This window comes from Quercus robur, chromosome 10 (genome assembly GCF_932294415.1).
Source record: "Quercus robur chromosome 10, dhQueRobu3.1, whole genome shotgun sequence".
Lineage (NCBI taxonomy): Eukaryota > Viridiplantae > Streptophyta > Magnoliopsida > Fagales > Fagaceae > Quercus > Quercus robur.
The window spans coordinates 4,442,701-4,465,063 of NC_065543.1; the positions used below are offsets into that span (position 1 = coordinate 4,442,701).

The window sequence follows — 22,363 nt, forward strand, 5'->3', positions numbered from 1 at the left end:
AATTCTTAAGAGCATTGGTTAACATTTCTCTTGCTTCTTTTAGCTTCTCTTTGATTGATTTGATAATCATCTTTAACTTCATTGGCTTAGAAAAAGCACATAATTAATCCACTATATCCACTCTATGATGGTTGGCGTTTTCTAGTCTCCCAAAAGTAAAATTGCTGAGTAAACAAATAATTTGGAAACCAATAGGCATCCTATGTATCGTACGTAAAAGACACGACATGTGTGCAAGTTGATGTTTGGGTTATCGCAACATATATCTTTGTTATAATAGTCCCTAACATCACATTCTTCTATTGTTTCCAAATACTTTCAGCTACTTCTGACTTACCAGAATTCAGAACACCAAACCAAAGATGGCTGAGACTATCCTGAGTGTTTTTGCTGATGAAATACTAGGCAAGCTGATTTCAGTTGCTACTGAGCAGATCAGCCTTGCTTGGGGTTTCAAGGAGGACCTGACACGGCTTCTTGACTCATTGGAGATGATTCAAGATGTGTTGGCTGATGCAGAGAGAAGGCAAGAGAGTGACCGGTCTGTGAGGCGCTGGCTACAGAGGCTTAAAGATGTTGCTTATGATGCTGATGACGTGCTGGACGAGTTTGCTTACGAGATTCTCCGGCGAAAGGTAGAGATCCGAAACCAAATGAAGAGAAAGGTACGCTTTTTCTTTTCATTTTCAAATCCCATTGCATTCCGTATCAAGATGGCAAACAAAGTTAAGACTATTGGTGATTCACTAAAAAGGATTAATGATACAGCAAATGGTTTTGGACTTACTAGAGCTGGATCAGTAAATGATAATCCTGAGATTATCTCAAGTCACCAAGTGACAGACTCCTTTCTTGATCATTTAGGAGTTGTAGGAAGGGGAAATCTTGTTTCAAGTATAGTGGACTTGTTGATTAAGGCAACCAATCCACAACCCTCGGTCATTCCTATAGTTGGAATGGCAGGTCTAGGAAAAACAACTTTAGCAAAACTAGTTTACAATTACGAACTAGTAAAGAGACATTTTGATGAAACAATATGGATATGTGTCTCGAATAATTTCGATGATAAAAGGATTTTGAGAGAGATTCTTGAATCCCTTACTCATAATTCAAGTACATTAAAAAATAAGAATGAAATACTTGAATGCCTTAAAAAACAGTTGAAAGGTAAAAGATATCTTCTCATACTTGATGATGTATGGAATGAAGATCCTGTGATATGGGATACTTTAATGAGTGGTTTGCTTGCAATTAGTTCAAATTGGGGAAATTGCATTATTGTAACAACCCGTAGTGACAACGTGGCAAGAATCATAGAGACACTTCCTCGACATCACTTGAATAAACTACAAGAAGAAGAATGTTGGTCCATAATCAAGAAAAGACTATCTGCAATTCCATTAAATCCAGATTTGGAGGCTATTGGAAGGAAAATTGCTAAAAAATGTGGAGGGATTCCATTAGTAGCAACAATTTTAGGAGGGACAATGTCGCGTAAAAAGGAGAAAAGTAAATGGTTGGCAATTGAAAATAATGAAGTTTGGAATTCACTACAAGATAGCAATGAAATGTTACCAATATTAAAATTCAGCTTTGATCATCTTCCATCACAATCTCTTAAACAATGTTTTTCATATTGTTCATGTTTTCCTAAAAATTATGACATAAAAAAGGAAGAATTAATTCAACTTTGGATGGCTGAAGGGTCCCTTCAACCATCTCAAGGAAGTCATTTAGTGATGGAGGATATTGGTAACATGTATTTTGATATCTTGTTGTTGAGTTCCTTTTTCCAAGATGTGAAACAAGATGAGTTTGGTAATGTTATTAGCTGTAAGATGCATGATTTGATACATGATCTTGCGCTCTCAATTTCAAAATCTGAGACCTTAATTTTGAAGGAGGATTTGGGGAATGATATCAACCATGTAAGGCATTTATTCATCCAATTCGATGGAAAAATTGTACCAAGAATTCCATTTTCAAAAGAAGGAGTCAAAAAATTGCGCACATTTATTTCAGAAGATGTTGCACTTGGCATTAAGTTATTAGATTTTAAATGCGTACGTGTTCTGAAATTATACGGGTATACTAAAAAAGAATTGCCAAGTTCAATTGGTCAATTAATACATTTGAGGCTTCTCCACCTCTCAAGTACCTCCATCGAAGCATTGCCAAAGTCCATCACCAAGCTTTACAATTTGCAAACTTTAATAATTGAGTTTTGCAATTATCTTAAAGAGCTTCCAAAAGACCTGAGGAAATTGATTAACTTGAGACATATTTATATCAAGAGAACACCTAAAGATATAGGGAAATTGACGTGTCTACAAACATTGCCATTTTTCACTGTGGGTCAAGACGCAGGTCATAGGATTGAAGAATTGGGATGCTTAAATCAACTTAGAGGAGAATTACACATCTATTGTGTAGAACACGTGAGAGACAAAGAAGAAGCCAGAAGTGCAAATTTAGTAGAAAAGGCCAAAATATACAAGTTGGGATATTATTGGAGTGAGAAAAGTGAAGGCAACCACAATAATGACGAAGAGGTGTTGGAAGGTCTCCAACCTCATCGATATTTGAAGAGCTTAACAATCCAATACTATCAAGGAAAGAAATTCCCACCATGGATGTTGACAGGTCAAAATGCCAGGCGTGGTTTTTCACTATTTGACAATTTGATTGAGATCAAATTAAAGGCCTGCAACAAATGCGAGGTTCTTCCCACAATGGGGCTTCTATCCTCTCTTAGGGATCTTGAAATAATAGAAATGGAGAACCTAACATGTATAGGTACTGAGTTTTACGGCAACTATAATAATGGCAGTTGCAGAAATGCATTGTTCCCATCATTGAAAAAACTTAGTTTGCAGAGCATGCCCAATCTAGTGGAATGGAAGGACGCAACGGTGCCAACAAGGACAACAGGAATGGTGTTTCCTCGCCTTGAAGAGTTGATCATTCGAGAGTGTAGCCAACTCACAAGTGCTCCATGTCATTTTCCATCCCTTGAGAAATTAGATATACGCAGAATCTGCAACACGGCATTCGAACAGATTAGTAGCAAGCTTGACAGACACGGGTCCCTACGTATTTCTAATATTTCAAAACTTGCTTCTATACCAGAGAAGATTTTGCAGAGTTCGATGCATATGGAGATATGGAATTGTGATGATTTGGAGTCCATTTCGTCACATGAGGATTCACAGGTCATATACAACAATCTCAATTCGCTCCATATATATGGATGTGAGAAATTGAGTTATTTTCCGGAACTCAATATCTGTAGGGAGATGAAAGTAGAGCGTTGTCCTAATCTAAAGTCCTTTCCAAGTGAACCAAAACAAAGCTTTTGGACCCTTCTACGCTTGGAGATATCAGAGTGTGGTGTTGAAGTTCTATCTCAGATACAATCTTGTGCGTTTCTTGAAGAATTGATTATAAAGCGATGTCCCAATTTGATATGTATTCTGGAGCTACAAAATTTGTATAGACTTACCCAATTAGAAATCAGCGATTGTCCAAATTTGGTATCAACTTCAGAATTGCATTATCCTACCAATATAAAAATTAGAAATTGTGGAAAGTTGACTTGTCTGCCAAAGGTGTACTCTTTCCGGTTAAAGTATTTGGAGATTGGTCCGTTTTGTGAGGAGCTGGTTGCTTTCCCCGGTCTCATCGAATACACTCCCTCTCAACACTCGTACGAGTCCCTCCAAATTCTACAATTGTATGGGTGGACTAAACTCAACTCTCTCCCAGACGAAATTCAATGCTTCACCGCCCTTACAAGACTGGACATATCTGAATTTGACGGAATGGAAGCTTTGCCTGAGTGGTTGGGCAACCTTTCTTCTCTTCAATTCCTGTATCTTTGCAACTGCAACAACCTGACGTATCTGCCCACAGCGCAAGCCATGGGACGCATCACCAAATTAGAGATTTATTATTGCTCCAAATTAAAGGAAAGATGTGCAAAGGGGAGTGGTGCAGAGTGGTCCAAAATTGCCCATATTCCAATTATCTGGATTGACGATTATCTTGAGGAAGCTATTTGAAGATCTACATAAATTATCATCATTGAAGAAGATGAGCGGTAAGTGTACTCACTCATACCTAAAATCCTCTGCTACTTCCATTTAAATCGACCCAAGAATTATTTTTTTTCCCTGTAATAACCTCCAATTTCTTCCTTTCTTTCTTCAGTTTTTCCAAAATGGGTTGCCTGGATGTGCAGAACTAGAAATGGCAATTTAATTGCCCCAAATTAAAGGAAAGATGTGCAAAGGGGAGCAGCGCAGAGTGGTCCAACATTTCCTACATTCCAAATATCAGAATCGATTATGAATATATCTACAGGTAGCTGTGCAGATTGGTCTAGGACAGATCTGAGCTTTTCTCATATTGAATTAACCAACCGCAAAATTATCAAAGATTGCTCATATTCCTTGAATTATCTGATTTATTTATTCCTCTATTCAGTTCCCCTTGTAAGAAATATATTAGCCTATTAGCATAGGCCCAAGCCTAATTCTACTTTATGTGCAAGCCAAGTCTCCTATTTGTACTAGAAGTCTATTAGTATAGAGTTTATTCTACTATATATATACTCATGTTAGGGTTCATTGTAACAGAGGAGGTTATTGTACTACACTCTTATACAATAAAGATGTAGCCCTTAAGGGATTCCTCCGTGGATGTAGGCCGTCAAGGCTTCCTATTCTATACAATTTCCCTTCCGCATCCACTGTAGCATACACAACATGGTATAACACATTTCATTGCTAATATTTAACACTCCTAATACTTTCTTCTTCTTCTTTTAGTTATTCCTTTTTCTGTCACAAAGGGAAACAACAACAAAAAAAAGAAGAAGAAGAAATTGGAAACTTCTCTTCTTCAAAGCTGCATACAAACAATTTTCAAGAGCTTCATGTGACGACTCACCAAATTAGAGGAGTTGCTTATTTTCTGGCGTCTCATCTCCTGTCAAAGAAAAGATTGCCCATTTTCCATTAATGCAGGAACATTGTGGTAAGTCCATCTCTTTTATAGATTTCTCTTTTTCTCTATTTTTTCACTTCTCGTCATATACTTACTTCCCTAGTGTAATTCACAAATTTAACTGAATGATGTGCCTCTAGGGTTATTTGATGGATATTATCCAACTGCGTAGTAATTATTTGTTTCTAATACTTAAATTTAACAATTAAAAAAGAGTATGTATGCTTTTTATCATGAAAAAAGATATTCAATCACTTGTACATGATTAACATTAGAGTTCTGTTTCAACCAACATTCACGTTTGTTTCCTCTGTTCTCTCTGACAGTTGATTTGATAATTGCATAATTCTCTAATAGTACTATTCCCCAAAAAAATCTCTAATAGTCTAGCTTTAGAGTTGAAGTTGACTGTTTTAGCATTATATTTCTCTTAAACAGCTCATTGCTAAGAAGTGAACAAAAAGAAGGAAGAAAAAATAAATAATGGGAGGACTATTAGTAGAAGTTAAAAAGGACATTTCAATTAAGGATATAATAGAGGCTATGATTTTCGACATAACAAAATGCAGAAAAAGAATATATGTGGCTGACCCTAATCTTGTTGAGGATCCTTAGCTGACCCCAAACAATTTGGAACTAGGACTTTGTTGTTGTTGTTACATCTTGAACCCCTTCATCATGCTTGATAGTTTACCAACAACATAGACAATATGGAATCTTCAAAATCAAGATTCAGAACATTACCCACAGGCAACAAAATTTTTAAAAGAAAAAAAAAATTGTAAAGAAAATGGGTGATCTTGCTAGTGACTAACATGTCATTTCCATAGTGAATAATAGACGTTTATGAATCAGCAATACTGACTTGGAGAACAAAACAGATGATATTTCTAGCTAGAACTAGTCAAGGAAGAAATTGTAGGAATGATTCTCTTCTTTTTCTCTTTTTCTTTATTTACGGTTTGTAAAATTTGAAAGGTGGTTTTGTAAGTCTTGGTTTTGTTGCATCTAATTCATGTTCATTCTATGATATTTGTAATTTATATTAATATTGTTTATGTCATTGCATCCTTAGACAGTATTTCAAAAAATTTTATCCGCTGGTGATACATAGCATTTCTTTTGATATAAGAGCCAACGGTGGCTTCTGATTTGGTGCAGGATTCTTGTCCATAATCAAGCATATTGACACAACCCAAGTTTGGGGCCTATTCTTCTTGTAGTGATCTAAGCACCAGTTTTCAATCAGCCAAAATTTGACACCTAAACACGTACATAGTTGGAGGCATCATATTTTTAGGATATATTTAAGCTATGCCAGAGTGGTGGGTTAGCTTTTTTATCTGCTCAGGAGCAGAATTTTGGGGTACAAGAATGCTATTATCTGGCAGCAAAAGAAGAGGTATAATTCCATCTAAATGACATGCTGTTTGGTGCTAATCAAGTGAAAGGTTTGTCAGAGAGTTCAAGTGAAGTTATTGCCATGTGATGCTCTCACTTTAAAAGAAAAGCTGGATATTTCTTATTGCGCGCGGTCCAGATGGGTGTTAACTTGATGACAATGTGATTGGAGTTCGTACAATTGGTGAGTTCCTTTAAATCTCATCTTCTTCTTTTCTGATGTCTCCCTTTTAACAAGGCTTATCCTTCAGGATTTCTTTATTTCATATACTAGTTGCTGACATGGAATGTAAAATTTTGCGAGATTGGTTGGGCAGCTTTTTCTCTCTTTGAACATATGGTACTTATTGGATGCAATAATCTTGCTTATATGCCTAAATTGATGACATTTCTGTCACCTGACCAAATTGCAGTAGCTGTCCATCCATAATGGCCCCAAGGAAAGATGTGCTTGAGTTGACGCTAAATGGTTCGACGACTGAGTGGATAAAAGGTGAAGCTGTTTGAAGTTCACATATATATTGTTAAAACAATATGGGTTGTAAGTTTTCTTGAATTTAATCCCCTGCTCTGATACTCTCCTTTAAATCAAACAAATCTATATTTATCTAAAAAATGTTTATGTTGAGCTACATTAGCAGCCATGTTATCATTTTCTTTCCATTCTTTCTTAAAAAAAATATGTATATAAATATTAATGTATGCAATAACCTTTACTCATTTTATAAACTAATTAAAACTTATCAATTATGATGACTATCACTTTTTACTACCCTGACTTTACACAGCTTGAACCTAAATGTAACTTATAATAGAAGACACAATTTATTTATATTTAGTTTATACTCGCCCACAAAAAAAAAAAAAAAAAAAAAAAAAAAAAATCTCATTCCACCATTGTATTCATATTCGTATACTAATGCAGTATTCAAGGTCAGGTTGAAGGGTCCAGTTTTACTCTTACTTAGAGAATCATATGTCATTTTCATCGACATCAAGAGATAGAGATAATAAAGCTCTTAACAAAAGGTTTTTTCCTCTTTCTTTTCCTTGTATAAATTATACATTCAAGTGGTTTTCCTGATATACATATACATATATATATATATATATATTGGTACCAACTTTCTCTACATGGCACTGAATTGAACTTGAATAAAACTTTCAACAAACACATAGAATCACAGATGCATTCATAATAATTTAGTTAAAAATATTAATATGGTAACAAATCTGATTGATGTTACTTTAACAACAAACCACTTCTATCACATTGGAATACATTACTTATCTCAAATTATGGCTTTAAATTAACGTTGTTATTATAATTTTTTTGAGTTATGTTTACTAATTACTGTTCATAATTCGGTCTCATTTGGTCAAATTCGATCCAATTCAGTTCACTTTGGTTTATTTGGTCAACTTCAGTCCAATTCAGTCCATTTGGTTCACTTTGGTCCAATTCGGTCTATTTTGCCCACTTCGGTCCAATTTGGTATTCTCTTCCACTTCGGTTTATTCGGTCACTTCGGTCCACTTGGTCGGCTTCAGATGAATTCGGTTCATTTGGTCCACTTCGATACATTTTGGTTCATTTCGGTCTACTCAGTCTAATTTGGTCCGTTCGGTCACTACCTTTGAGTAAAGACACGCGAAGCCTTACAGTACCGTCAAAGTTGGATAGTTCAACTGTTCAATTTGAAAAGGAGATGGAAGGAGATAAAAGATTGGTCATGTCCAAGAATCATAATAGGCAGACTTTTAAATTGATTCCAAGGCTATTTCTTTTTCTCACTTAATTTGTGAGTTCTTTTCTACTCATCTATTGCCTTTCTTCCAACAAATTTTATTATCACTCTTTCCTTTTTCCATTTTCAATTTTGTAGACTATTTATCAAATTTGTTGTCCTTTATTAAATTCTTTGTTAATGTGTCAGTCGCTAATTGACAGCAATAGGGAGTTTGGATGACCTTGTGCATGTTATATGGAATTTTTCACGATGGATTATCGTTTTTTATTTTTATTTTTTTTTGTTTAAAGGATGTCTGACATATGAGGCTGCACACAAATCAAACATTATGTGAGTGTGGCCTAAGCTCAAGTTGCTGCCTCTTCTACTTAAACAAGCATAATTAACATATTTTGTAATCAAAGAGTGGATGACTTTCCGCTATAGTTGGAGAACCTTTCATTTATTTGATGAGCTGCCACTGAATGGTTGCTAGAAGCTAAGATATCTACCAGCAGGGAAAATAACTGATGCTGGTAATCTTTCATTTCTTAACTAGAGATCATTTACTTCAGCACAGATAGTTCAAGGTTACCCATGTTCCCAATATCTAGATAAACTCTTGATTCCTATTCTAAGCTCAAATTTTTTGCTTAAAAATAGACTAGCTTATGAACCTTTTCTTTTTAATAATATCCTTAGAATTTTTGTTTCAAACTCGTGTTAGTTGTGTGCTCATATAGTGTAACATATTTTGCTGCATAGCATACTTATATCCTCAAAATTTTACTCCCTACCAAAAAAAAAAGAAAAAAAAAAAAGAAGAAGAAGTATTTTGTTTGAAACTTCTTGAGATTATTTGTGTGCATGTGTTTATTCTGGTCTAACAACAATGTATTGATTACGGCTCTTTAGTTATTCAAATTTCAAGCTTCACCAAAGTTTGTTAATGTTCTGAATTCATATAAGTTAGTTTTGAATTTGAGAAATCATTGGTGACAAATTATTTATTGTATTTTACTTAGATTTGTTGATGAACTACAAGTCCAGTTCACTGTACAGTACACTATAAGTACAACTTGGGATTCGAATCAAATTGAACAAGAGGTTAACATCTTTTTTCTTTTGAGATCAAATTATAATGCTGGGTAAGATCTATTACTTATCATTGGATTACTTCAAGATTGCAATTATAATTGAGCTACATTAATTTTATTTTCTTGAGTTTTCTTTCTTTTTCATTTTTTTTTTTTACTTGAAATTTTCTGGGTGTAGATCAACTGGAACCATAACTTGAATGTATCTGCAAGTGTTGACTGGCTGTACGTATCACCATTCACAATGCATCAAGTAAGCCTAGGCTTTCCCATCATTTACACTTTACACCATGGTTGCTTCTGTTAGAGATATATATTAGACATATTAGCCCAATGTAATAGGCCCAAGCCCATTCCTGCTTGTATTAGTAGTCTAGGGTTTAGTCGCCTATATATACTCATGTTAGGGTTCATTGTAATACAGGAGGTTATTGTACTACACTCTCATACAATAAAGATGTAGCCCTTAAGGGATTCTTCCGTGGATGTAGGCCGTCAAGGCTGAACCACGTAACCCTCGTGTTCTCAGTGTTCCTCTTCTATGCTTCCTCTTCTATGCTTCCTCTTCCGCATCCACTCTAGCATACACAACATGGTATAACACATCGCATTGCTAATATTTAACATGGTATCAGAGCCAAACTCCGTTCTTGGCATCAAACAAACATCTCTAGCAAGCAAAGAAGATTCTTACGTGCACACCACCATCAAAAGTCATATGCTTGTCGGCTGGATCTAGACTCCACGGCATCTTGCAGCCGCTATGGCTCTCACTGCTGTGTCCAGATCTTAAACCCAAGCTATCAGTATCTCTCCCTATCAGATCTGCGCAAATCAAGCCTCGCCTGACGAAGCCAACACCACAAACGTGCTCCACGGCATATCGCGACCAAAACCCAGAAACCTGACCTCCAACGGCAGCCGCACGCACCACCATGCGTGACCAATGGCTCCTAGAACTCTCACACGCGTCGCCGAAGATTCTCGACTCCCAGGCTAGATCTCAGTCACACGCGCCGCCAAGACGGCCTTCTCGTCCACCGATCTACTTGGCCTGAGAATCTGGTGGTCATACGACGCTGAACGCGCCACCACGCGCTAGCGCAGTTTCTAGCGACTTCTCCACGCGCCGCCGCCGATTTCACAGGGTCAGGTTCTCCTATGGTTACACGCGCCGCCATGACGGCCTCGTAGCTCGCCGATCTGCCAAACCACCGAATCCAAGCATCAATCTCCCTCGCACGCGCTTCCACGCACCTTCGGAAGTTCCAGACACGCGCCGGTGGAATAGAACACGCGCCGAAGAGCTGCTGCTAATGACGTGTGACGTCACCGGATGACGTCACCTATCCACGTCAGCATGCCACGCACGCCCTAGTCCACGTCATCATCGACACGTCATCAGCCACGTCAGCAGTGTCGTCTCGTCAGCACCACGTCGTTGACCCGGACCGACCCAACCCGGACCACCCGGATCTGACCCGTGAGCACTTTGACTGTTGACTTTGACTCTGGACCAGTTGACTTTTGACCAAAAGTCAAAATTTCCAAAATGGCCTATCTTGCTCAGTTTTTCGCGTAGATTTCGATTTTAGCCTCCGTTTCTTCATTTGAAACTTCGAAATTGGACAATTGGCACATTCTTCATTGTGGTTTCTTCAAAGGCATTCTACAAGGCATTTTCAAGTGATCTTCTCATACTTATCCAACCTCAAACCTTCATCGAGCTTCCGCCTTGAGTTTGAGGGAGGGTGTTAGAGATATATATTAAACATATTAGCCCAATGTAATAGGCCCAAGCCCATTCCTGCTTGTATTAGTAGTCTAGGGTTTAGTCGCCTATATATACTCATGTTAGGGTTCATTGTAACACAGGAGGTTATTGTACTACACTCTCATACAATAAAGATGTAGCCCTTAAGGGATTCCTCCGTGGATGTAGAACGTCAAGGCTGAACCACGTAACCCTCGTGTTCTCAGTGTTCCTCTTCTATGCTTCCTCTTCTGCATCCACTCTAGCATACACAACATGGTATAACACATCGCATTGCTAATATTTAACAGCTTCCATCTCCTATATATATATATATATATATATATATATAATAAAAAATAACTCTTTTCTTTCCCGTATATACAGGAATCTTGACAATTCATCCATTTTTCAAATCTTAAGTTATGGTTTCCCAACTTAAAGTCTCTGTAGCAGTGACTTAGCACTTTTCCAAATAATGGGGTACACATTTGTGATTAGCTTTACATACTGATTATCATCATATATATCTCGATTTGAATGTTCAAACTTTAGTATTCAATGACACAAACAATGAAATTCAGTCTTTAGACTTCTGCAAGAAATTGAAGAGCCCAATAAAGAAGAACCAATTGTTTTGATGCATTTTCTTCTGAGATCAAGTTATGGATTTTGGTAAGCCATATAACTATTTTGTGTTTTCTTTCTTCTTTTTTATTTTTTGTTTATTTTTATCCCTGAAAATTTTGTGATAATAAATTGGAATAAATTGGACATATTGGTGACTTCAACAAATTTATAAATCACACTTACATGATGGATTAGCCTTCTTACATACAGATTATCATCGTATATATCTTGATTTGAATGTTCAAGCTTTAGAAATAATTAAAGGTAAACTATGATATCTTTAGACCCGAGCCAGAAGATAAAGAGCCCAATAAAGAAGAGCAACTTGATGTTCTATTTTGATGCATTTTTTTACCTCAAATCAAGTAAAGGGTTTTGGTAAGCCATATTACTGTTTCTGAGTTTTCTTTCTTTTGTATATTGTTTATTTTTATACCTAAAAATCAATAATTGTTTTTAAGAATGCTGGTTTGAAGAATGAATGATTTCCCTTCTCCGGCCCTCACTAAACAACCTTAGAAGGGATAGCTAATGTGTTCCACTAATTGAACAGGGTTCTTTGGTCGGTTTGTGACCCCTGGAGGCCAAAGGTTTCCTAGGATGATCTCCTAGCTCCTACAAGGTGGAGATGATGGGATTGGCCCATGAATTTTCCTTCCTTTTGCCGCATTTCTCTCTAAGGATTCAAGCTGGCATAAGTTGTTGACAACCAAAAATATGTCAGGTGAGGCAAAGGTTTTCTAGCTTTTACACCATAGTTACTTCCATCTACTATCTACATACTAAATCACAGATCTTTTCTACTAAACAGAATTCCTAACAGTTCATCCACCTAATCTTATGTTGTTATCATGGCCTCATCAAGCCCTTTGTTCCAATGACTTCAACACTTTACTGTACACCGAGGTATACATATGAAGATTATCCATTTTATACACATTGATTTCATTTCATTGATAATCTCTTCTACATATCTCTACCAGAGCATTTAATACTACTAGCATCAATTAATGGATTTCCCATGTGTCTTCTATTGCAGTCTTCTCTTCTCATCAGCCTTGTTGTCTTAACTAAGAGGCCAACTTGTTTGGGTGCCCCAGTTCATACTAAGGTTTGGAGGATAATTCCCTACAGTTAGTAGATAAGGTAATGGACATATATCTCCGTAGCTTGACTTATATTTGTTGTTATTCAATTAGTAACAATTGGTTTAAACATTAACTGTATTACTAACAAGTATGACATTAAATTCCTAATAATTATGTCAGTTATGAATAACACTGACGTGTAATAGTTTGAAGATTCACTATGTTGATAGATTCTGATGACTTCACATTCATTCATCTTTTAGGGGGGAAAAAGCAAGATGCACAACAGTGTGGTATAAGGCATATCCTTACTTCATTTGATCCACCTGAGTGGCTAGATATATGCATGAACATGCTAGCTTGTTAGAACTTCTGACAAATGGGTAAGTTCTGATTCTTGTGAATGAGTTGGAGCAATTCTGAGATTGATTATACAAAACGCTAACCAAAAATAGCATACACAGGTTCTTCTCAGTGTTGCACAAGCATATCTAACAATATAGCCACTCCAACCTTGTCTTTCTGTCTCATGCTTTCTGTCTTTGGCATCATCAACCATCATTGAAACTCACTCAGAAGTCAGAAATAGAACTTGCCCTTAGAAAGACAAAACTGGGACTCTCAAGATTATAGGCCAAGTATATGGCTCATGATCAAAAGCTTTTACAGTGTTTATCCCTTTTCTTGATATTGAGAAATTTGTCATTGTAGCTCATTGTATATAAATAGCATTTAACAGGAATGTTTTGTTTTGTACTTTTGATCATTTTCAAGATGTTGTTTCATTATTAAATTGTGTTTCCTGTTAGACATTGGCCGTTTAACTCTTGGCCACAATGATTAGACTAATAAAAAAGTTATGGACGGATTTGCAGTTCATTCTGATGTACAAATCACCTTAGCTGGCGGCAATGTTGTGCCTTCTGTGGCACATATGATGAGGTACCCTCTCCCCATTTTAGGGTAATTCCCAACACAAAATCGTAAAGAAAATTCTCAACCATCATAGCAACGTTTGGAAAAATCTGGAGTTATCTAAGAGAGTTTTGTTTCATTTGGCCTTGTGATTCACCCTATTTTCACTTTTGAATTATTGGAGGTCCATATGTTATCTAAACAACAAAATATTATAAAAATTTTCAGATTGTTCTCATCAAACTCAAAAAAAAAGAAAAGAAGGATTGAACCTTGTTATTTGTGGCAAATTTTTGGACACAAATAAGTAGAGTTATGCGGCTGGTCCAAAAGGCATGAAGAGAAGCAATCTAGTCTGCCCCAAAGCTGCTAGCATGTGAGCAGAAGAGCCATAGCTCCCACCGAAACTTCAATTTCAGAACAGTAAGGCTATTTGCAGTCATTAACTAGTTAAAACTGATACTTAATCAAAGCTTGTGACTAAGACAAATATCAAGTTCAAATCCAAGTCTCCCTCCACTATGTGAACCAAGCTCACTAAAAGAAGGGTGACTAGCCAAGGGAAAAGAGTGAAGAGCAGTGAATTGCAGGGAAAAAAGGATGATTCCACATCAATTTGGATCCATGCAAAGTTTGACAAGAGAGCTTGGAACACTTGTGAGACCAATGGATCCTTATTGATGTCATATGTAAAAGAAGGAACTCTTAAAAGGAACAAGAAAATAACTGCTATGTAACAAAATAACACAGCTTTGCTTTTACCTCCATAAAATCAACACACAAAAAAGGTTGTTACAAACCTTAATTTTAGAATATTTAAATATTGGTTTTCCTTTTAAGGAAGCCATTTTTAAGAAAGCTAAACAGCCAAGGATTGAATGCTTATGGAACACCATTTGTGAGTACAAATTTTATTTATCACACTATTCGTTAATTAGATTTTCGGGAAATTTTATTGATAGGGAGTAGGGTAGTCTTGAAAAGTCTCTGACCCCACTTCCTTCTAAAAATTCTTTTTAAAAAAGGTAAACCTTAATTATAGTAGTTTATGCGTAATATATTAGGTTTCTTAATTGAATTCAAATGGGTTGTTTTGAATTTAATTTTTTTTTTTGAGTTTTAAATTTAATTATTATTGGAAAAAAAAAACACTATTCTTATACTGTTGGTCTTTTTTTTTTTTTTTTTTTTTTTGAAAAGCTTATATTGTTGGTCAATGCAACAATGTTTTTGAATTTAATTGAAATACCTAATGTAATAACCATCTAGGTACTGTATTTGTGTTTTAAGAAAATAATAATAATAATAATGATTGAAGCCATATTTGCAAATGATTTTTTACTAAGAGCATCCACATTGGTGGAGCCATAAATTTCGTAATATGGCTCCACAAAATGTTACTTTATCTATTTTACTTTCTCACTTTACAAAACACCCGACATCAGTGGTTTTATTTTAGTTTTCAACACAATAAAATAATATATTTACTACAAAGCAGTGTAAACACTGAATAAAGTAATATATTTAATATAAAGTAGTGTGAACACATAATTTAATAATACTTTTTTTTTTACCTATGAGCTACAATGCACAGCTGCTTTTGGCTATGCACTGCAGCTGTGGAGCCAAATTATTTGGTTTTGGCTCCACCAATGTAGCCATAAATTTGATTTGGTAATGCTAAAAATAGCAATACAGCTTTTTACCACCACCAATACTAATGCTCAGAAAGTAGAATAGCCATATTATTGGAAAGAATTCTTCATCTTCATTAAAAAATTCAAAATTGATGACTATTAAAAAAGTCTTTAGAAAAAGTTTTATTATTTGATATGAACAATGATTATTCAACCAACTAAATAAATTTCTCTCAAAAAAAAAAACTAAATAAATAAATTGTATGATCTCTATCAACTTAAAATTATCAATTATCAATATGGTATCATAATAGAATATTCTTTGAAAATTAGGATTTTTTTTTCCTTAAATAAACTTGGGTTATGTTATGTTTGAGGATATCCGAACTCAAGTTGCTGCTCTTTCTTCTTTTGAATTTATTTTTAATACTAGGCACTGCAACGTTGTAGCAGATGCACTAGCTAAAAAGCCAAGAATTGTAGGGAGACTTGGGTATGGACTGATTTCATGCCTGAGGACATTGCTTCTCTTGTAATCTTTGGCATTCATTGAGTTGTTTTTCTTGTGGAATAAAAGCCTAGGCTACTGATAGTCTGGTTTCTCAAAAAGAAAGTGACTTTCCAAATAAAAAAAGGATTTTTATTTTTTATTGGGGGAATGAAAGTCTTGTTTTGGTTTGTTTTTTGAAAATTAATTTTTTTATTGATGGCATAGTAGCCTATAAACAAAAAATTTCCACTTCCTGATTTTAAATATGAATCGACCATGTCAGTCAATATTGTAGAAGTAATCAGTGATCAGTGAAGGTAACATGCTAGTCAATGCTAGTCCATTTCCTGATTTTAAACATTAATTTCCACTTCTCAACTAGGTTAACGCATTGATTGAGATAAAAGTGGTCAAAATTTGTAATAATTGAGAATTGATAAAAACATGACATATTAGACATTGAAAATTCATATCAAAACACAAAAAATTGATTGATGTCTTGGTATGATGATAAAGAGCTATCATCAAAAGTAAACCATAGATTACAACTCTGTAAGAAAAACAATACATATCAATATAGTAATTCATTATGACTCCTACAGTATAAACACAAGTATGGAACGCCAATACAAAACTAACAAACATGCACAAAATATAGTAATTCAATACAACTCCTACAATATACACATAAATATGGAACGCCAATACAAAGCTAACAAACATGCACAAAATATAGTAATCAATACAACTCCTATAATATAGACACAAGTATGGAACGTCAATACAAAACGAACAAACATGCACAAAAGTCAATTAATAAATGATATAACAAGATAATTCGACATAAAACGATTTGGATGAATTAATTTCAACAAATTACAACCATAGTTTTTCTGGCCAAAATGGGCAAATGCCCTTTTTTCGGAAATTAAACATCTTTGTGCCCTCATTCTGAAACTAAATAGGGAAATGCCCCTCTTTTGTAACTCGATGATCCTAAAATCGAGTTATATGAAATACTCGATACTCCAATAATCGAGTTATACACAGGTTTTTCCCGCACTGCTGGCATTTTTTGTTTTGAATCTCTACATAACTCGATTATTTAAAAATCGAGTTAGTTATACTGTTATAAACCCTGATTTCGTACTGTCTTTGTGTCAGGTGGAGTGTTTCAATGTAACTCGATTCCTGGAATATCGAGTTATAAAGTATACTTGATATCCGTAAAGTCGAGTTATTCTCTTATAATTTCTGCACACCTTCTCCCACTCAGTGTGCCTTGCTCTCTGCTGAACTGAGGACTTTCTGCTGAACTGAGTTGGAACTCCTCCACGGATCAACAGCAGCTTTCTTCAAACTCAATTGAAATTTGTATCACCTCAGGTAAAAAATTCACATCACAATTTTAGGGCAATGTTATTTTCATTTGATATTGTACTAAATTTTGATTTTTTAGGTTGAATGAATGTGAAGTAAGTACATTGGTGTGATTTTGGTTATTTGTTGTAGTAAACGTTGGTGAGAAGAGAATGAAATAATTTCTTTACTATAGCAACATTTTGTATTGCACATAATCATCATTGGTCAGACATTTACAACAACATTTAGTGTTGAAGACAATGTGTAGACATTACCAACAATGTCTATTGTTTATGAATGTCTTTGTTGTGTACCATTCTATGCAGGATTACATTATTTAGCAACAGTTGATACACACTGTTAACTTGATCATTTGGTGTTATTGTATTCAGTGTCAATGTCTGGTTCTGGCAACCCACAACTCTATAGGCCTCATGATGTGTTCACTGCTATGGGTCGTTGTTGGGTATTGGAAGATGAGTTCAGCTATCCAATCAATCCGAATTTGCGAAATAGTGCTTACGTTCACAATACCATGAGACAGGAGTGGGCTTGGTTATTTCGTGAACAACAAATTTTTTATGATGAGTTGGTTGGTTTTAAGTTGCCAGTGCCTCGGCGACTCGCATCACAAATGCCCAGAGACAGCATCGACGAACTTCGTAAAGCATTGAACCGCATAAGAGAAGAAAATAATCGAATGAAGATACGTCTTAATCGATATCGGACCCAAGTCGAGATTCGAGAGTCAATGCAGGAAGGGTGGTACGAGCATGCACAGTTCATACAATCACTTCTTGCTGATCCCATTTATCAGTCAGACGTGGAGATGTCAGATGAAGAGTAATCGTGTTGTGTCGTGGTGTAATTAGATTTGTTGGAGAACTATTTTGCTTAACTATGTGTTATATGTATGGTTGCATTTGTACTATGTAAACCTTATTATTGATTATGAGAAGCATGCACGTTATTCGTAATGTAGATTATTCTCACATAAGTCATAAAAGTCAAATATTCTCACACATGATGTTTTTCAATAAGCACGTACGACATAACACAGAAAACATAAAATAACTTACACTAACATTATTAACTTAACCATAGACATAACACACACACACACACACCACAGTGGCATTCATTCTGATAGGTAGTCCTCGTAGTTGAGGACATTGTTACGTTCTGCCGGAGTGAGTTGCCTGTTTGTTGCAACGGCTTGCTCCTCCGCCAATTGTAGCATATGATACCTGGACCTACGAAGTATCATAAGATTGTTCTCTTTTTTTATTTTCGTCACTGCACGCTCATATTGGTGCATGTTTTGTCGTGGCAGTGTGAGCGAGCTACGCTCGACAAGAGGCGCTCCGATTTGCAGGAGATCATTGTGCAGAGCGTTGGACTCGTTCACGCGAAAGTCCCACTCCTGTTGCAATCCGGCATAGTATTCCCTCTCGTCAGAATCTCTTTGCGTTCTATAGTTATTTGGAAAACGTGGTAGCATCCAATTACGCATTGACATTGGAAAAAGTGACTTTAGATCGGTATGTGTAGAAGTTTTGCAAGGGTAGATGTATGTAAATGGGACTTCGGTATGTGTAGATGTTTTGCAAGGGTAGATGTAAATGGGACTTTATATAGGGGTTTTGCAAGGGCAAGTATTCAGGTGGATGTGAGTATAAGTATTCACGTGAATAAAGATGATATGAGTTGACAGTATATTGTTCAGTGGCGTCTGTTGGTGCATGTGATTCGTTGAGGTAGCTGTCGAGTTACACTATAGCTTATGCTACAGTAGCGGGCTGGTGATGTGTACTGCAAAAGAGGTTGCGTATTTATTCACGTGAAGACTATTCAACATTGATGTGCTTCATCTGACATGATTTGACGAGACAATGTTGAGCTGTGTTAAATGTATCATAAACTTCTCAGGGATGCTATAGGTACATCCTTTAAAAATGCTGCATTGCAAAAGGATGCATAGCTGTGTATTGACGTGCGTGTAGGTGATATGACTGGATAGGGTTCAACAGTGCAAAGCTATTGAGCAGCACTACGAACATCAATGTAGCAATAGGACCAATAACACTCGAAATTGATGCACAAAATTTTCTGCGTTGCTATGTGTATTGACGTGAGTGTGGATGGGTACTTCTGGTCAGGGTTCAACAATACTGAGCTATCCACCGTAGCTACAGTCATTGCTCCCTATGGTGGAATTTGGCAAGTGTGATTGAAGAAAGCTGATAACAACATTAGGTTTTGTAATGGTTGGCAGGATTTCGCTGAATACCATTCTATCTGTTATGGTTATTTTTTAGTCTTCAGATATGAAGGAAATTCAAGCTTCCATATTGTTATATTTGATAAGACTGCCATTGAGATTCAATATCCACATAGGAAGAATTGTAAATTGGAAGATCATCAGGTAAAAATATCAAAAAGTTAGATGAAGATCATACAAACATTTCTTCCTTAATGTACAAACCCATAAAACATGAAGTCAGAGAAAAGTTTGTTCTTAAAAAATTACAGATTATGTCCAGAGGAAGAGAGAGAGAGAGCAATCCAAGCAGCCAAAAAATTGAAGCCTAAAAATCCTTCTTTCATGGGTATCTCGTGGCCACATAATATGGTGAGCCTTTATACATAATGTGATTATGATGTTCTTTTAAATATGGCTTGGAAACATATATGGAAAGCAAGTATATTATTGGGAAGCAATTTGTCACACATCAATGTCTTGTGCTATTACCCTCCATCAAAACCTATTAAGCAATGAGATTCGGGGAAGGCTGGGTTGCATTTTCGAAAGACAATAATTTAGAAAAAGGAGATGTCACTGCCAATGAGGTGATCGAAAGGACTCCTGTTGTGATTAGTGTCTCAATATTTCACTTGGTTGACCATCAAAGTTTGGACAAGGATAACCTATTTAAAATTTAAACTAGTGATGTTTATGCTTATATTTAATTAGGGACTTTGATCAGTACTATGGTTTATTTCTCTGACCAGTTTGGTATGTCTTGTTCAAAACTATTCAGAATTCTTGTGCTTCATCTGACATGACTTGTTGAGACAGTACTGAGCTGTGTTCAATGTATCATAAACTTTTCAGCCATGCTCTGCATCCTTGAAAACGGTGCATTGCAAAAGAAGGCATATCTGTGTATTGACTGGACAGGGTTGAACAGTGCGAAGCTGTTAAGCAGCACATGTAGCACTACGAACAACATCTGTGTACTAATGTTGGACAGCTCACACCCAAAATTGATGCATAGCCAATTCAGGGATGCTCTGCCTCTTCGAAAACGGTGCATTGCAAAGGGTTGCACATATGTGTATTCACGTGAGTGGGGATGGGTACGTGTGGTCAGGGTTCAATAGTTTCGAGATGTTGAGTATCACATGCAGAACTACATCAATCAAGTGTAGCAATGATGGACAGCTTACCCCCAAAAATTTGCTTACACTTTTGAAGGGTCCTCTGCATCCTTGAAAATAGTGCATTGCAAAATGTTGCATATCTGTTTATTCACGTGAGCATGGATGATATGACTGGACAGGGTTCAATAGTGTCGAGTTGTTGAGCAGCACATGCAGAACTGCGAACATGACTTCGCCGAACAGTGCCGAGCTGTGTTAGCCTTTTCCAACCTCACTTGCCAAATGCTAGTATTACGAGCAGTGAGTGTAGCAACAGTAGAGAGTTTTATCCCCCTGTTTCCCTACAAACTTTTCAAGGAGTCTTTGCAGGTAGAAAATGTAGTTACATTTTCTCAACATCAATGTAAAATTACATGAAGAAAACTATGCTTCCAAGTTTTACATCAATGGCTTCCGATCATCACAATTGCAATATTAGGGAGCTTTCAAGCAATGCTACAACAAACCAATAACTTGAATGAAATATTTCAAAGGCTGATCAGGCTTTTAGGCCTTTACTCTATTTTTAAGCAAACCAAATATCGTTGTGAGAGTGTGTTGGGTGAGCCATATGGATTTTCAGTGAGTGAGTGGTTAGTCTGGTTTGGACGAGTCTTTATGTAATGTATCTATATAAAGTAGGACACTATTACAACTAAGATACACAGATACGTGCATATTATATCGTGACTCAAAGAACTCATATAAAAGAATTATTCGAATTATTGAATCATATGCGCGGTTGGTCTATGTGGTTTGGATCAGTCTGTATGTATTGAATCTATTAAATTTTCCTACAAGTAATGTGCAATAAATATAATTTGGAGGCATTTCACTTCCTAAGGTTTTCCCTACATTACAAAGCAAAGGACATTGTTCGTCCATGACCCACATTACTTGAATGTAGCAACAAAGAACACGTATGAAAAAAATGAGAAAGTGATTTCACATAAACTTAGCCAAAAGTAATAAACAGTTAATCTTTAGAGTTGCAAAAGTTGAACATACATAATCATCATTTGTCACACATTAACAATAACATCATGTATTGCACATAATGTGTAGACATTAACAACAACGTCTAATGTTCGTAGGTAGAAATTTTTGGAAATCATCATTGCTTGAATCTGAGAAGTCTGAAATATCTGTTTCATCATCTAACGCTGTAATTTCATTAATAGACTTCATGGCTCGCTCTTGCGCCTTCCCCTTTAGATGCTTCCTAGCTTTTTGGATTGCGTGAAAACGGTCTAGTCGCCTTTGCATTTGATTGTTCTCTTGTTCAAGACGAGCAAGTATGTTGGCAGGTTCATCTCTAGGTAACTCGGCAGAGCGTGCCTTAGGAACTCGTAACCCGTGCCATCGACAATACACCTCTAACTCACACCTCTTCTCGTATAGGGTTGACCATGGTGGTTCTGCTATAGTGAACTCTATTGCGGTGGTATCTGTACTTAGTTTTGTAGGTTTGCCGACCATGATGTGTCCGACGCTTCCAAGACTCTCATACGTGTATATTGGCATATTAACGAAATCTCTCTTCTTTCCAACCCATTTTCCTCCATAGTGGTCTGTGTATGTATGTAGTTGTTGATCTGTTGGAACTTGTGATGATGCATTTGTTGAAGTAGGTCCAAACTTGTTTCGCATTGTACGATTTGATGTTGAGGCATTGCGACTCATAGCTTAATCAATCTACGAAGTTAGCGGGGTAGAAAGTTAACATTATATCACTGGTGCATTTATAACCTCATTTCACGGTCCAGGCATTACAATTTCACTTATTAGGGCCTGTCATGTCAAACCCTTCAGGAAAAACACTATATGAAC

At 36.2% G+C, this 22,363-nt stretch overlaps 2 protein-coding genes across 38 annotated transcripts; both read left to right on the forward strand.

The window, feature by feature from the left end:
- The first annotated feature begins 229 nt into the window (after window positions 1-229).
- On the forward strand, window positions 230-13,970 carry LOC126702014 (putative disease resistance protein RGA4). 37 transcript variants are annotated; one of them, XM_050400582.1, is made up of 15 exons: window positions 230-4,099; window positions 4,210-4,362; window positions 4,830-5,037; window positions 6,169-6,592; window positions 6,822-7,437; window positions 8,450-9,286; window positions 9,414-9,488; window positions 11,376-11,471; window positions 11,573-11,663; window positions 11,903-12,342; window positions 12,430-12,524; window positions 12,658-12,764; window positions 12,970-13,089; window positions 13,582-13,648; window positions 13,850-13,970. In XM_050400582.1, exon 1 carries the CDS (start codon window positions 363-365, stop codon window positions 4,059-4,061), a length of 3,699 nt encoding a protein of 1,232 aa, XP_050256539.1. In that variant the 5' UTR covers window positions 230-362; the 3' UTR covers window positions 4,062-4,099; window positions 4,210-4,362; window positions 4,830-5,037; window positions 6,169-6,592; window positions 6,822-7,437; window positions 8,450-9,286; window positions 9,414-9,488; window positions 11,376-11,471; window positions 11,573-11,663; window positions 11,903-12,342; window positions 12,430-12,524; window positions 12,658-12,764; window positions 12,970-13,089; window positions 13,582-13,648; window positions 13,850-13,970. The 37 variants fall into 37 exon arrangements, with proteins under 37 accessions (XP_050256539.1, XP_050256513.1, XP_050256520.1 ...); XM_050400556.1 differs by lacking the exons at window positions 13,582-13,648; window positions 13,850-13,970 and adding exons at window positions 7,808-8,210; window positions 13,171-13,543; XM_050400563.1 differs by lacking the exons at window positions 13,582-13,648; window positions 13,850-13,970 and adding exons at window positions 7,808-8,210; window positions 13,171-13,543 and having other exon boundaries at window positions 9,164-9,286.
- A 2,722-nt stretch (window positions 13,971-16,692) lies between these two features.
- Window positions 16,693-17,964, forward strand: LOC126702442 (uncharacterized). Its single transcript, XM_050401144.1, has 2 exons — window positions 16,693-17,134; window positions 17,503-17,964. Exon 2 carries the CDS (start codon window positions 17,508-17,510, stop codon window positions 17,955-17,957), a length of 450 nt encoding a protein of 149 aa, XP_050257101.1. The 5' UTR covers window positions 16,693-17,134; window positions 17,503-17,507; the 3' UTR covers window positions 17,958-17,964.
- The last annotated feature ends 4,399 nt before the right edge of the window (window positions 17,965-22,363 follow it).

Excerpts from the sequence above, each read along its gene's own strand:
- LOC126702442 (XM_050401144.1), top strand. The coding sequence starts at position 17,508 with ATGTCTGGTTCTGGCAACCCACAACTCTATAGGCCTCATGATGTGTTC.
- LOC126702014 (XM_050400582.1), top strand. The coding sequence starts at position 363 with ATGGCTGAGACTATCCTGAGTGTTTTTGCTGATGAAATACTAGGCAAG.